The following is a 14,371-nucleotide window of genomic DNA, read 5'->3' as shown; positions in this document are numbered from 1 at the left end:
CCAGTTTTATGTGCATGTTCAATGACATTGGTGGCAATATGGAGACTTTTACCTCTCTGTTCATAGTTTCCTCTGGAAGAGTAACAGTTGTCAAAAGTAATCATATGAGACTATCTGGCAGAAAAAAGACAAGCAACTTGAGTAGTAGTATACACTCATGAGTCAACAGTACCTTATGGTCCATACTGGTAGCTCCCAACAGTTCTCAAGGAGTTGGCATGTGCTGACTGTTGGATGTAATTAAAGGGGAATCACCTGTTCCTTTGTCTTCCTATTTTAGGGTTTCTGTATCATCACAGAATCTAAATTATATTGGTTTGAGTGATGACTCAAATTCAAGAGCTAGATTTAGTGCATGTTCCAAAATTGTATTTGGAGTCCTGAAATAAAGCATTTATTAAGCACAGTGTGACTTCCAATCAGGTCCCCAACATCATTATTTTTGTAGTGTGGGAAGGAATGCGTACATTATATATCAAAGAGTCTTCACACAATAACCTTCATTGGGACACATTTTTATGATGCAACTAAAACTTGAAAACTGGTTTAAGAATGAAGTTACTGAAAGAATCGGACATGAGGCCTGAACCTAGAAATTGAGGACCCAGAAATCGTGTGATGTGTGGATCTGAAATCATAGTTTGGCTCTAGGGTCTCTTCTAGAAAGAGTTGTTGTTGTTGTTAGAATTATAGCAGTTCTTCCACTGTGTGCTCAAAAAGGTATTAACTGAGGTAGAGCCTAGGTTTCACTTTCCTTTTTCAGTCCTGCAAAGTCCTCATTTACTTTCCTACTTACTGAAAAGGCAACTGCATCACTATGCATGAAGAGCTCCCTCTAGGAAGGACATCATGCTATTTGGGGTGTCAGTTATCTTGCCCCTTTTCTGCTTAATCTAAGCAGTGAAATCATAACAATTATTTGGAATACACTAAGGGTCTGAGTTAGATGAGACAGGGTTTACTTTGGCAAAGCATGGGGAGCGAAAAATAAGTTTCAGCCTCTAAATGCACTTGTATTACTGTGTTTAAGATAGATCTTTATCATGTGAATAAAGTAGGTTTTTTATCATTTTAATCTTACACAAGTGGCATTTCCTGTCACATTTGTGATTGAAATATTACACATCCTTGTCATTTAAGTATTATGAGTCTCACAGTAAATGTGGTAATATAGATTAATGACATTTTGTACTGTTTTTCTGTTACTTAAACTTTGTGAGTTAAATTTACATAGGTCCCAGGATAATTCTTTATGAGTGCAAACAGATCTATTTAAAGCTCTGTTTCACTGCCATTTCCAAGGAAAAGTTTTTTAAGTTCCCCAAATGGACTGCGCTAAAGCATTTCATGTCAAGTTTTTTTCCTAAGCAAAATTTGAGTTCTGCATATGTGAAGGCAGCAGAGAACAAATTACAATGACAGAAAGCAATGTAATGGTACAAATACTTTTTTTTTTTGTAAAGCAGCAAATGCAAACACTGTAATGCAAACCCACAACAAATTACAGTGTGAATTTCCGTTTATTATTATGACATTATTAAAGCAATTTTTAAAACACACTTTACTTTTTTTCTCCTCCTGTAGAGTCGGATCTAGAGCTCAGTGAGAGCTAGCAAGGCAGGTCAAATGAATGCATACATATTTGAATTTTTTTTGGGGGGGTGTTTTCTTACATTTTTTTCAGTATATGCCTGGAAAAGTAATAAAGAATGAAATCCACAGCTTGTTGACAGGCATGTGAATGATATAAATACAGTGAGAGAGATCCATCTACACAAATGTTTTTCATCATATTTACTGAGTGAAGCTAAATATTTGGCAACTATAGAAGACAAGCTAATTTTCGAGCAGTTAAATAAATATGTTCTGATTCTATTTTTAGAAAAATATTTTAAAACAAAAAATCTGTAGCAAAATCTGTAATTTCAGGTTCAGACAGAAAAGAATGCATGGGAGGGCAATAGCTGGGGACAGAAGAATGGGCAAAAATGTTAACATCTGGGAATAATTATTATAGCAGACATGAAAAAAGCTCAGTGTTAGTGAGAGGAAAGGCAATATGTCTTAGGTGCTGTTTAAAAAATTATCGTAAACAGTATTTGTAGATACTTATATTCCTATTTTATTTTTTTCACTTGTACTTGATCGGTATTTAGCTACCCATAATTTGTCCAGTGTATTTGATGAGTTAAATAAAATAGTTGTGTATTGCCATATCTAATTCACCTATATCTCCTTCGTCATGTTTTATTCCTGTACTCCAAAGTCCATTTAAACTGAAAATCTTTCTTTCACTGTCTTCCTTATTGTCCATCTACCTGAGAATCATTTCATGCTCCCAGTCACTTTTGCAACTGCCTTTTGAAATCTTACACAAAGCTCCAGAACGTGGTTCTCACTGCCATCCTACTTGGCGATATACCTCAGGATGCTTTGCTTCTGACCATCCAGGCAAGAGTGCTATTCTGGTTCAGTATCACTTCAGCTGTGATAAACAAGAAGCAAGGCATATCAAAGTGAAGCACACCTTCCAATGGAAAAGAGACTGCAAAAATGTGTATTTGCAGGAGTAAGATGAACAGTAGCAGAGGAGACTAGATTAGAGGTGAAAAAGGTTACAAACCAAAATGGGTAGCTGGAATGTCGGGGAAAAAATGTAATATTATGGAGAAAATAGCTAAGTTTTTCTTTCCATTGCTAAATTACACTCAGATAAAGCACTTGCGTGGATAAAGGGCATACTATAATAAGTCCCAGGATCCTAACTACAACCATTTGTAACTCTCTCTCTTTTGCTCCCTCTCTTTATTGTTTAAAGGTGACGGAAGATTCTTATAAAGTAGCTAATATACTGCAAATATTTTTATTGAAGGAAAATGTTATGTGTTCAAAAAACAAAGGCTGTACCACCTACATTCAGAATTCTTGCTTGTTCAGAAATAAAATGAGACTCAAAGTTCAGGATTGTTTCCTGACTGCTTTAATATGGCCAAAACATAACTTCAGAATTTAAAAAGAATAATTCATGTTGTAGTAGAAGAATTAATTTGGCTGAACTCTTTCTTTTTTCAGAAACAAAATTGGTTTCCTAACTCCTATGCAAGGAATAGCTTGTATGGCTATATGATAAATTCCTTTAACAAACAAATTGATGATATAGCTGTGAGGGAAAAAAATATTTCAAGTAACAGCTGTCTAACCCTAAATAATATGGTAATATATGTGCAGATGGTATTGCTTATATGATCTCTGCCATTTTTAAGCGTTCAAACAGTTATGAATGTGTACTGATAAAATGAAAATATCCTTTCTAGAATAAGCAACATTTATACAAGCCCTGTAGTGTTTCATCATTGTGTTTTGTTCTGTTACAGTCATTACTAATTCATTTCCTTTTTCTTCATCAATTATGAGCATTGAGAGAAAAAAATTCTTTGGAGCATTTCATCTTGCCTATGGATATAGTATGTGTTTAAATTTCATTGTATAATTTAAAATATCAAAGTCTTGTTTCCATGTTCAGTTTACATTTAGTAGTAACTATCAAAATAATATTTTGCTCAGTTAAAAATTATTTATTTGTTGAATTAAAGAACTGTACCTCTCTGGACTGCCTGCCAAATCAGTGCTTAGCAGAATATCTGGATCTTGTGGACCTTGTGATTAAGGTCAAGCATAGGAAATTCTCTGTATCTGGGTTTGGATCTTTAGTTCCATAGCACAGACTTCTAACCTCTGATTTGCTGGGGTGGCTCATAGCTGCACTAAGCTGTTCTTTATGCTTAAGTACAGACAGTCAGAAAGCCCGAGGCTGAATAGATTCAATCTTTGCAGGTTAGTCTAAGCTGTGTAGATTGAACCGATACATCAGTGAACAGATGTTCACTTTTGATTCTGAAAATGCAGCCATATGCCTGCAGTGGCTCAGGCCAGAAGCCAGAGGGTGCTGGAGAAGACAGCTTGGCCCAAGGCTAGCCCACCCACCCTGTGAGGGGGAGTTTGCAGGGGAGATGTAAAACATTTGGAGGGACTAAAACATTTGGAGGGACTATGAGTGAACTTGAATCTGGAGGGGATCTGGGACAGAAGTTCAGTAAACTGATTTAACCTAAATCAGTTAGATCTGATACTACATCCATCCAGATTTATCTTAAACAGGTTTTGGGCATTTTGAAAATGGTTTATGTGCAATGAACTTCTGTTGCGTTACAGATCTGAACTGGTTTTCGGTCACTTATACTAGTTTATGTGTAATTTGTGTCCCTAGCTCAAATGGACGAACCACCTAGAACTGATACAATTCACATTTTACCAGTGGGACATAGCCATTTGCTAACAGCAAAGGAACTAGTAAGAATGTTAAGTAATGTTACATGTAGGTGCCCACACCCCCTGTAAAAGTCTAGGCTATTAGCTTTGTCTATAATAATAAATGTTAGTAGCCACAAGAACACAGCAAAAACATGTTCTTTTGAAACATTGATATTATTCTCATATAATAGAGGTCTTAGTCTGTCTGTCTGTCTGTCTGTCCATAGTGCTTTTGGAGCACTCTGATTGGTTACTGAAACAACCAAACAGTGTGCTCCAAGAGTGTTTTGGACAGGAGGCGGTGGTGCGGTGGAGCGCTGCCATGACAGCAGGGATGGAGGGGACGGGGGGGAAGGGCGGCAGCAGTGCTGGCCTTGCCCCACCTTTCTCCCAACCCTGCTCCCTGGAGGCAGCGGCAGCACAGGGTGCTAGCCAAGGGGCTAGCGTCTCCCCCTACCCCACCCCTGGGAGGCAGCAGCGGCCATGCAGTGGTGGATGGCAGCTGTCCGTCCCTGCACCCCCCGCCAGTCATTCCTGATGGGCAATTGTCTGGTAATATTATATTCATGTATTCATGAAGCGCCTCTACTGTAAAATCAAATTTGATCTGAACTATTCAGCCATTCCAGATAATGACAGAAACAAGTTATATGTCGAATGCTCAGTCAGATCATGCTTACAACATGCAAGCAATTCTGGTAAGAATCCTAGAAATGGTCATATCTATTGAAAATGCTTCCAGTGTCAAAATTGAACGTGGCCTGGGAATAAATTGCTTTTTCTTAGTGGAAACAGATCACTTAAGGTATATCTTAAGTGATATACTGCTTCCTTAGTGCTCCTATGGGCTAAGGAGCACTTGAGTATGCCACCAAGAAGCACTTCCCTCCCTATCTGCTCTCACTCTGCATGTATCAATCCAGGAAATGGGGTGAAGGAGCTGCTCTGGGGAACCATGCTGCTACTGTTGAGAGTTCTGTCTCCAGCAAGACTGAAAAGGACATAGAAGGCTGCTATAGCAAACCGTATTTTCTGTTAAGCAATTTACATAGAATTGTATAAACAGTCATGCATTTAGTAGTTAGAAGATGCTTATTTGTCTGACTTCTGTTATGCCTCATTGAGGTGAGAGTAGAATTGAAATGTTGTAGCTGTGATGGTCCAAGAAATATGCAAGAAGCCAGGTTTTTTGGCGATACCTTTTATTGGACCAAATATATAGTTGGGAGATATGTTAGTCAAGGGCTTGGGCTTGGGCACTTTGTGCCCAAATGCTTATTTAACATCTTTCCGAACTGTCTAGTGGAAAAGGTATTGCCAAAAAAGCCTTGCTTCTCCCATTGAGGCTTTGCATTATGACATAGTCGTCATTTATGTGAATTGCTTTTTCTCTGCCGGAGGATCCCTGTCTACTGTGCTCCCTAAAACTAGCTGGTTCGTGTCCCTCTATTCCTCACCCTCATGTAAGTCTAACTGTTTCCTCCTCCTCTTCCTCACTGATGCCTGGGCATCAGCTGATGGAACAGTTTACTGTCCTTAGTTCTCCTTCACAGAAGCACTGTGGCTGTGAGGATCAATTGTAGACAAAGTCCTGCTCATACCCTGACTGGAGCATGTCTGTTGCGGTTGGCACAGGGCTGTGGGGATAGGGCCATGTCCCCTACCAGGTGCAGCACACATCTTGGCATGTACACATGTGTACTTCTAGGAACTGGTAACTCCAACAAGTTTGGATGAATTTTCAGAAGGACAAAAAACCCACTTCTGTCTCCAGGGTAATGTGACAGTGCTAAAAAAATCCCTCATCTCCCTCTGTTAAACTTTTAAGTTTTTTCTTCAGAAGAAGAAGGTGCTTTTCAACAAAAGCAATGCATTTTGAACATGGGCAAAGCAATATATTGTTCTCCTAGCCTCAATTTTGGAAATAACTGAAATATATTTTTCAGAAACTTAGCCAAAAAAAAAAAAGAAAAGAAAAGAAAATCACCCTGAACCAGTGTGTAGCATAGAATTTCAGGTTAAAGTTATAGGCAGCTGATACCACTATTATTGACATTGTCCATTATTGAATGTTATAATGGAAAGTGTTGTGCAACTTTATAGCTGTTGCTGACAGCTTTTCCTATAAAGTGTGGGCATACATATGTTAAGAACATTGCACTAAAGTTGTGTGTAAAAGTTGAGATAGCAATGGGAGTTATAAGTGTATTGAGTATTTCAAAGATAGAGGTTCTCCAGCATCTCAAGTTATGCTTCCAAAATTGATACACCTAAAATTAATGAACACTGATAAAAATCTAGGTCTTATATCATTTGAGTAATATAATTATGTTTTCTTTTGGTTTTTGTTTGTTTTTGCAAAAATCATCTTTTTTATTTCTGATCAAGTCTTTTCTTTTTTTGTTCTTTTTTTAATAGATGACTCGCGGGTGATATTTGTACAAGTGCTTCGAGTTTGTTTCTACAAGATGTGTTCCACAAACCCAGCAAACTGGGTCACTTTTGATGATGAACCCCTCTTCCCATCTCCTCCAAAATCAGTTGAAAATAATAGTAAAGCAAATGGTCTCAAGCTCAATCTTCCTAATGCACATGAATCTTCCAGTAGGTCATCTTCTACGGGCAGCACTCCACTTTCTTCTCCTATGGTTGACTTTTATTTCAGTCCAGGACCTCCTAGTAACTCTCCACTTTCTACACCTACCAGAGACTATCCAGGAATTCCCTGCATTCCCAAATCAGGGGTTCATATACTTTATCCCATTCCTGAATTCTCATCGAATATTAATCTTCTCCCACCTCCTGGAACCTGCTCTTCTCAAAAACTGGGCAGTATGCCTTTGAACGCTGCAGCTAATGATAATCCATCTAAGCTTTTGGTCTCCAAGTCAACAGCCACAGATGAAGTAAATCCTACTTGGAAAGAAAGCTGTAATAAGTTAGAAGAGCCTTTGGAATCTGACTGCTTCCAGTATTTTCAGAGTGACTGTGCTTTCTCTAGCCCCTTTTGGAAAGAAGGGTGTTTGCCCAGCATTTCTACATCTCATGCTAATACACAAAGCCATATTTGTCACGATCAGAAAAGCCTTAATCAGGGTTCATTCAACTATATTTGTGAAAGGCTTGAACATCTTCAAACTGATGCTCAGGCGATGGGAGGTCTGTCTGTCTCTAGCACACACACATGGTGTCATCCCTGTTCGGTCATTCCACACAGTCTGTTCAGGAATCAGAAAAAGGAGGGTTGGCCTTTCATGCTGAGAATTCCTGAAAAGAAAAACAGGATGTCATCTCGGCAGTGGGGCCCTATTTACCTTAAAGTTTTACCTGGGGGCATTTTACAAATGTACTATGAAGAGGGCCTTGAAAAACCTTTCAAAGAATTCCAGCTACAACCCCACTGTAAACTCTCAGAGCCCAAGCTAGAAAACTGTAGTATTTCAGGAAAAATCCATACAGTGAAGATTGAGCATGTGTCTTATATAGAAAAAAGAAAATACCATCCCAAAGTAGAAGTGGTCCATGAACCAGAGACTGAACAGATGCTGAAGTTAGGAACTACAGAGTTTAATGACTTAACCGACTTCCTTGCGACAGTTGAGGAAGAGCTGATGAAGCTTCCTGCCCTTTCTAAACAAAAGAGAAATTATGAGGAACAAGAAATAATATTAGAAATAGTAGACAATTTTTGGGGGAAAATCACTAAAGCAGAAGGAAAACTTGTAGAAAGTGCTGTCATCACACACATTTATTGTCTATCCTTTGTGAATGGAAATACTGAATGCTTTTTAACTTTAAATGATCAAGAGCTCCAGAAGAGAGATGAATGTTATTTTGAGAAAGACCTGGAAAAGAAATGGATTGATATTCTTGACTACCATTTCCATAAGTGTGTCAAAACACATGAATTTGAGCAAACAAGAGTTATTAAGTTTACACCCCCAGACGCCTGTAGGTTAGAACTGATGCGTTTCAAGACTCTGTATAATGGAGAAGACCTTCCGTTTTCTGTGAAGGCTGCCGTAGTTGTTCAGGGAGCATATATAGAGCTTCAGGCTTTTCTAAACATGTCCTTGACTGCTCTGATTCCAACCCGCTTGCATTCCATGAAATACTGTGAAAATGTCATGATACATTTTCCAGTTCCTGCACAGTGGATCAAAGCACTTTGGACTATGAATCTCCAAAGGCAGAAGTCTCTGAAAGCCAAAATGAACAGAAGAACATGCCTTGGTTCTTTACATGAAATTGAGTCAGATCCTGTAATACAAGTCTCAATTGGAACAGCAAAATATGAAAGTGCCTATAGGGCTGTTGTGTGGAAGATAGACAGACTTCCAGATAAAAACTCAAGTAAATATTTTACATTACAAATCTAGTTGGTTTTGGGTATGACTCAGTTACTGTAATAACTTGTTTTTTCCCCCTCACACTAGTTTTATACTTACGTAAGTCCATCAACTTAACTGGGAACATTCCTAATTTACATCTGTGTAAGGGCCCAGTCCCAGTTTAATTCCCATTGACTTTGATGGGATGTGGATTGGCCTGTTCTTGACAAGAGAATTTATCCTTAAATGTGTTATCTAATCAGCAATTTTGTCCTTGCCTTAATGCAGATATTTTAATATTGTATTACTCTGGTACTACTAATGTGCCCATTGTCCTAAGCACTCTGCAAACTCATAATAGGTAACAGTTCCTTCATGCAAATAGCTTTACACTCAGTAATGAATAAAAGACAAAATGTGAGATGGGAAATGAGAACTGAGGTGAAACTATTTGACTGTTGGGTCAGTCACAGACATGTTAACAGAAGTAGTAGGGTCTGAGTGTTGTAGCCATAATGTTCCAGGAAATGGATCATGGGGATCCTTTTTGGTGGATTATTTGCATAGCTGAGAGTGACTTAGCAGGAGAAACAGCAGGTCTTCTTGTCCCTTTTGGGCACCAAGTGCCCTTTTTCAGAAGATGACCTGAAGGTGGGCATTTGGTGCCTGAAAACCTTTTCAACATCTCTCCCAACTATGCAGTTAGTCCACTAAAAGATATCATAAAAACCCTTGCTGCATATCTTGAGCTTATTTCTTTGCCAAAGTTGGTAGCAAGTAGCACAAGGTGCTATCAAAATACTATTGACTGTGTCACCAATAACAAGTTTGCATTGCTTTTGAAAACCTGCTCCTCTAGTACCACGTTGGTAGGCTAACTAAGGGAACTTAACTGCGTAGTGTTTTTGGACTCTTGCTGATGGAGAGTGTGGCTTTGACTACCTAATCTTGCTTGCACACTCCAGACTCAGAGAGGTGGCAATGTGACTATTATAGGGGTTCCTGCAGCTTCATGCAGGTAAGCTGGAGACTGATATTGAGAGTAGCAGTGGGGAACACTCCAGAGCAGTAGTTAGCAACATACTGACTACAGGCTAGATCCAGCCTGTGGAGCCATTGGATACAGCCTGCAGAACAAGGGGACTTCAGTTGAATTCTGGCAGTGGAGTTGTTGGTGACATTCCAGCAGTGGGGGCTTTGCTTATTCAGTGGGTGGGCAGCAGGTGGCTTTGCTTCTACCATAGCTGGGTGACAAGGAGAAGCAGTGGCAATGACAGCAGCCAGGTCCAAGTGGTGGGCCTCCTTGGACCAGAGCTGCATCATTCCTGCCCACTGTCAACTGCTGCTCCAGAACATGTTCACAGGCACATTTCTGTGTTTGGCCCATGTGAGCAGGAGTGGCAGCCTTGAGAGCACTAGGGATACGATGAGACACCCTAATATATGGAGTTTATATTAGTACGAAAATATACAGATGCCTGCGGTTATGTTCTTATTCCTCTGTTCTTGTGATGCATCCAATAATTCCCACTGCAAGAAAACCAGCTAAGTTTTAATCATGCATGTGGAAATTATTCATTTTTCCACTGAGCTAGTTAACTTAATTTCATCTGGGGAGAATTCAATTTTTAAAAGAGGAAAAGGAATAAAGAATGACATGATTTTAATATCTTATTTTAGTAACATATTCAGATGAATAGAGAAATAGAACTTTTAAGGCATAATGATGACTAAAGAATATCTTATTCCATTTTAACTATTGGAGAATGAAATCTCCAATCATTCCCTTGGATGTGCATTATGTACCTGAGGCTTTTGGGATAATTTGTGTGAGACAATGACAGTTATTAGATTCTCTTGCATGTAATACCATCCACACATACTTTACCTTTTCATACTATGGGTACAGGGATGTGGATTAACAAATGGATCAAGATAATCATATAATGAGTCCTTAGAGGATAATCATGTAACAAGCTACACCTTAAAAATTTGCCCTCAAAACTTTAATCCTACCAAGTACTGCTTTTATTTATACTTTAGTACAACGTTGTCATTTGCATTATTCCTTGTTTGATCCATCACCATAACACTTAAAATTTTTAATCTATTTTAAAAGCAAATAAGCCTTCAAAGTACTTCTTTCCCAGGTTTAACTAGTATAAGCTATATCTGTAGTCTTGAGACCATTTTAAAATAATTAGAATACTTAGTCTTCCTAGTTTGATACTGCAACCTTTTACAGAAATATAGAATAGATGAAAAGGGGAGAGGAGAGGCTATTATATTTAAAATGCCCGAGTCAGTGTGTGGACTGGATATGCACTTGCCTACATCTTTCAAGTATCATCTCTCAGTATAATTTTTCTTTTTAGCATAGTTTTTCTTCCAAAATCTTACAGATTGAAAATGGCATGGCACAGCTTATTTCAGTTTTCTGAGAGATTCTGATGAAATGAGCAAAATAACACACAAGTATCTATCTTGTAAATATGCCCTTCCCTTCCCCTAAAAAAAAATGAACAAAATTAAATATGGGCAAAATGTTGGTTGCCTCAGTGAATATGATAAATAGGCTCTTCTTACATGAATAAGGTGACCAAGATTTGATCCTGTGGTTGTAAGAGATGTTTGTCATGACTGGGAATGTGAGTCATTTAAGTGTTAGCAGAGATGGGAAAAAATAGTGTGTTGACTTTAAAATATATAGTACATAATCATGAATGCAACATTCTTGCATACGTCATAGGATTAGGGTTTTCATGGGCTGCAGTCACTAAAGGATGAAGTATTTCACATGTGAACAGTCCTGAAATTCTGTCCAGTACTGGGCATTTTCCCCACTGTGGAAGAATGACCCACCAACCTGTGAACAGATTCAAGTTAGTTCCGGCCCATCTTTTCCCTTCCTTTGCTTAGGGAAAGGCTATAAGAGTGGATGATCAGGAAGATGGGCCACATAGAGCTTTTGAGAAGGCTAGGCCTCAGAAGCCACAAACCTGGACCAAACCAGATGAACTTTTACACGTATGAACTTAATTGGCTTTTATTTTTATGAACGTCTTTGAGGAACGCAATTTTTGGATGGGCAGCAATTGCTTTTTTCATAGTTTCTAGTTTCTAGGGTCGGAAGGGACCTGAGTAGATCATCTAGTCTGACCCCCAGCCTTTCCACTATGCAGAACCTTTCCACTGCTTGTTCTGTCATATGGATGTCAACAGTACATGTGCAGTGAAATGTAATATCAAAGCTCATTCTTACAAGGCTGGCTAGTATTTACCTCAGAGATACAGGGATGAGAAGGGATTTTCTACTTGGTGTTCACTTGGAGCTCAGGCTTTATGCTTCCCTTCGGTACTACTGCTCTTGATCAACTTACAAAGTAATCAAGGCCTACTACACCTCTGCTGTTTTCAGCCATTCATTTAGTCTCTCTTCTCTTAGTGAAAGGAGACTAAAGTGTGGGACTAGGGTTAGGGAGTGTTGAGTAGACAATAGAAGAGGTAAAGAGATGTTACAGGATCTGGGAAAAAATCCAGCTTAGGCTGTAATAGAAATGCAGTATGGTGAGTATGGAAGAAAATGGAAACTTGGGGAGGAGGAGGAGAAAAAAATAATGGAACCTAGAGAATAGTTGGAAACAAAGAACAAACCAAGAGAGGGGGAAAGTTGGTAAAGAAAAATTGCAAAGGTAAGATTTATGTAGTCTTCCTCAGGATTCTTAGTGTGCTAGTGTTTGGTAAAAATGAACCATTTGTGCAGTATATTTGTTGTAATAGCACTGGTAGACTTAGGAACAATTTCTAATGCTATGTTGCTATTTCAGGGGTGGGTATTTATTTGCACTGGAGGGCCACTTAATGAATTTTGGTGAGCTGTTGAGGGCCATACACACATACATGTGCATGTGCTGCCCAGACTGCCTGCCCTACCTCCACCCCGCCTGGAGCCAGGACTTGTCAGCTGTGTCCATAGCTGCGGGGGTGGGGATAAAACCTGGCCAGTGGCCTCCAAGCTGTCTCACCCCACCAGCTCACCCCCCACTCCTCAGCTCCTAAGAACCCTGATGGTGGGATGGGATGGGACAGCATGGAGGCCTGTGGCCAGGCTCCATACCTCATGGGCAGGGCCTGAATGAGCCACACTTGGGCCCCAGCAGCTGCTGGGTAGAAGCAGCCCTGGCCACCTGCTTAGCTCCACACAGTGGCTGTGGGCCAGAGCCGCCAGGGTCCGGGTATGGCTTGCCCAGGGTCTACTGCATGGTGCTGGATGGGTGAGGCTGCTTCTGCCCATCATCGCCTATGGTGCCTGGGAGATGCAGCCCAGCCCTGGAGGCTCTGGGTGCTGCCTACAAGCAGAGACTGGGAACCAAGCATAGCTTGCTCAGGGCTTGCAGGGCTAGGTTGCACCTTCCAGGTGCCACGGAGGACACCGGGCAGAAGTAGCTCTGTCTGCCTGCCCAGCACCTTACTTGGGCCCTCACCTCTGTTGGTGAGCACTGTGGGCTGGTACCACGTGGTGCTGGGTGGGTGGGGCTGCTGCCACCCACTGTCTCCCATGGTGCCAGCAGGGGCCAGAGCCACTGCCCATCAGCAGAGGCAGGGGCCCAAGTACGGCACTCCCATAGCCTGCTGCAGACTGTTGCCACCCACCCACAGGCTGGATAAAATCAGTTGGTGGACTGGATCCAGCCTATGGGTTGTATTTTGCCCACCCCTGTGCTATTTTGTGTATACTTTCTTCTTCATAATGACTTAAGCAGTTTCAGTCAAGCAATTTAAAGAAGATAAAACTCTTCCAAAGGCTCTGATTCTCAGTAGTCCACTGGTTTTAAGATTAGTTTTGTGCACTGTTAAAGTTAGATTTATGGTTATTTAAAAGGAAAAGCATTTTTGTGGCATGTTCTTCAGCTTTACATTATTTTTTTTACCAGTAGCTTAAACTTTTGACATTTGAGTAATTCCTTTGGCTGAGACCTGCAAAATCATCTGTGTCCTATAAATGTACATGATTTTAGAAAATAGTTCTGTCATGATACAGCTTGGTCAAATTTAAAGCGTGTTGTCAAGTATTATACATGCACTTAAAGTTTAAAAATAGAACAGTCCTAAGGCATGCCAAAAATCTGGAGACAGTCAATTTAATAGAAATATGTAAACTTTCATAAAGCATTTATTGCAAGGAGAAAAAATATGCCAAGGATTCAGCTTTCAAAAAGCCGTTGTCCAACAAAATGGTTCCCTTCAGTTATATTCTTAACTCCATTTTTAGACATCTAAATAAATAAATGTCTAGCAGTTCTTGAAGGACTCACTTGAAGTAGTGCTAGCTTAAATTAAGTCCATGGGCGCTACTATATGTTCTGGTTTTTAAAAAAAAAAACTGCTCACATTCTTAAGGTGTCTAATTATAGACTGGTAGCTTAATTTTACGCGCTCAATTTTAAAAAAAACCTTGGACCATGTCAACTGTAAGAATTCCTACATCCTGTATTTTCTCACATGCACCTTTTTTCTAATAGGCAGCTGCTGGACATTGGAGTGGTAAGAGAAAATATAGTCACAGCAGTTTTCAATGATTAAAGTTTTGCCAGGCAAAAGTAAAGCCTGCATGTACTCCATAGTGGGTGTGTCTACACATGCAATTAATTTCATAGATTTCATAGACATTAGGGCTGGAAGGGACCTCGGGAGATCATCAAGTCCAGCCCCCTGCCCAAAGGGCAGGA

The 14,371-nt window shown here is 39.8% G+C and overlaps 1 protein-coding gene across 1 annotated transcript in view; it reads left to right on the top strand.

The window, feature by feature from the left end:
* The first annotated feature begins 6,729 nt into the window (after nt 1-6,729).
* The window catches only part of STON1 (stonin 1), a 15,763-nt gene continuing 8,121 nt past the window's right edge, over nt 6,730-14,371 (top strand). Inside the window, exon 1 of the mRNA XM_019549339.1 lies at nt 6,730-8,664. Coding sequence (XP_019404884.1) covers nt 6,780-8,664 — 1,885 coding nt within the window. The 5' untranslated portion in view covers nt 6,730-6,779. The remainder of the gene's footprint in view (nt 8,665-14,371) is intronic.

The sequence above is a fragment of the Crocodylus porosus genome, unplaced genomic scaffold, assembly GCF_001723895.1.
Source record: "Crocodylus porosus isolate Cpor-Errol unplaced genomic scaffold, CroPor_comp1, whole genome shotgun sequence".
Classification (NCBI taxonomy): domain Eukaryota; kingdom Metazoa; phylum Chordata; order Crocodylia; family Crocodylidae; genus Crocodylus; species Crocodylus porosus.
This window is presented reverse-complemented; position numbering and strand designations above follow the sequence as displayed.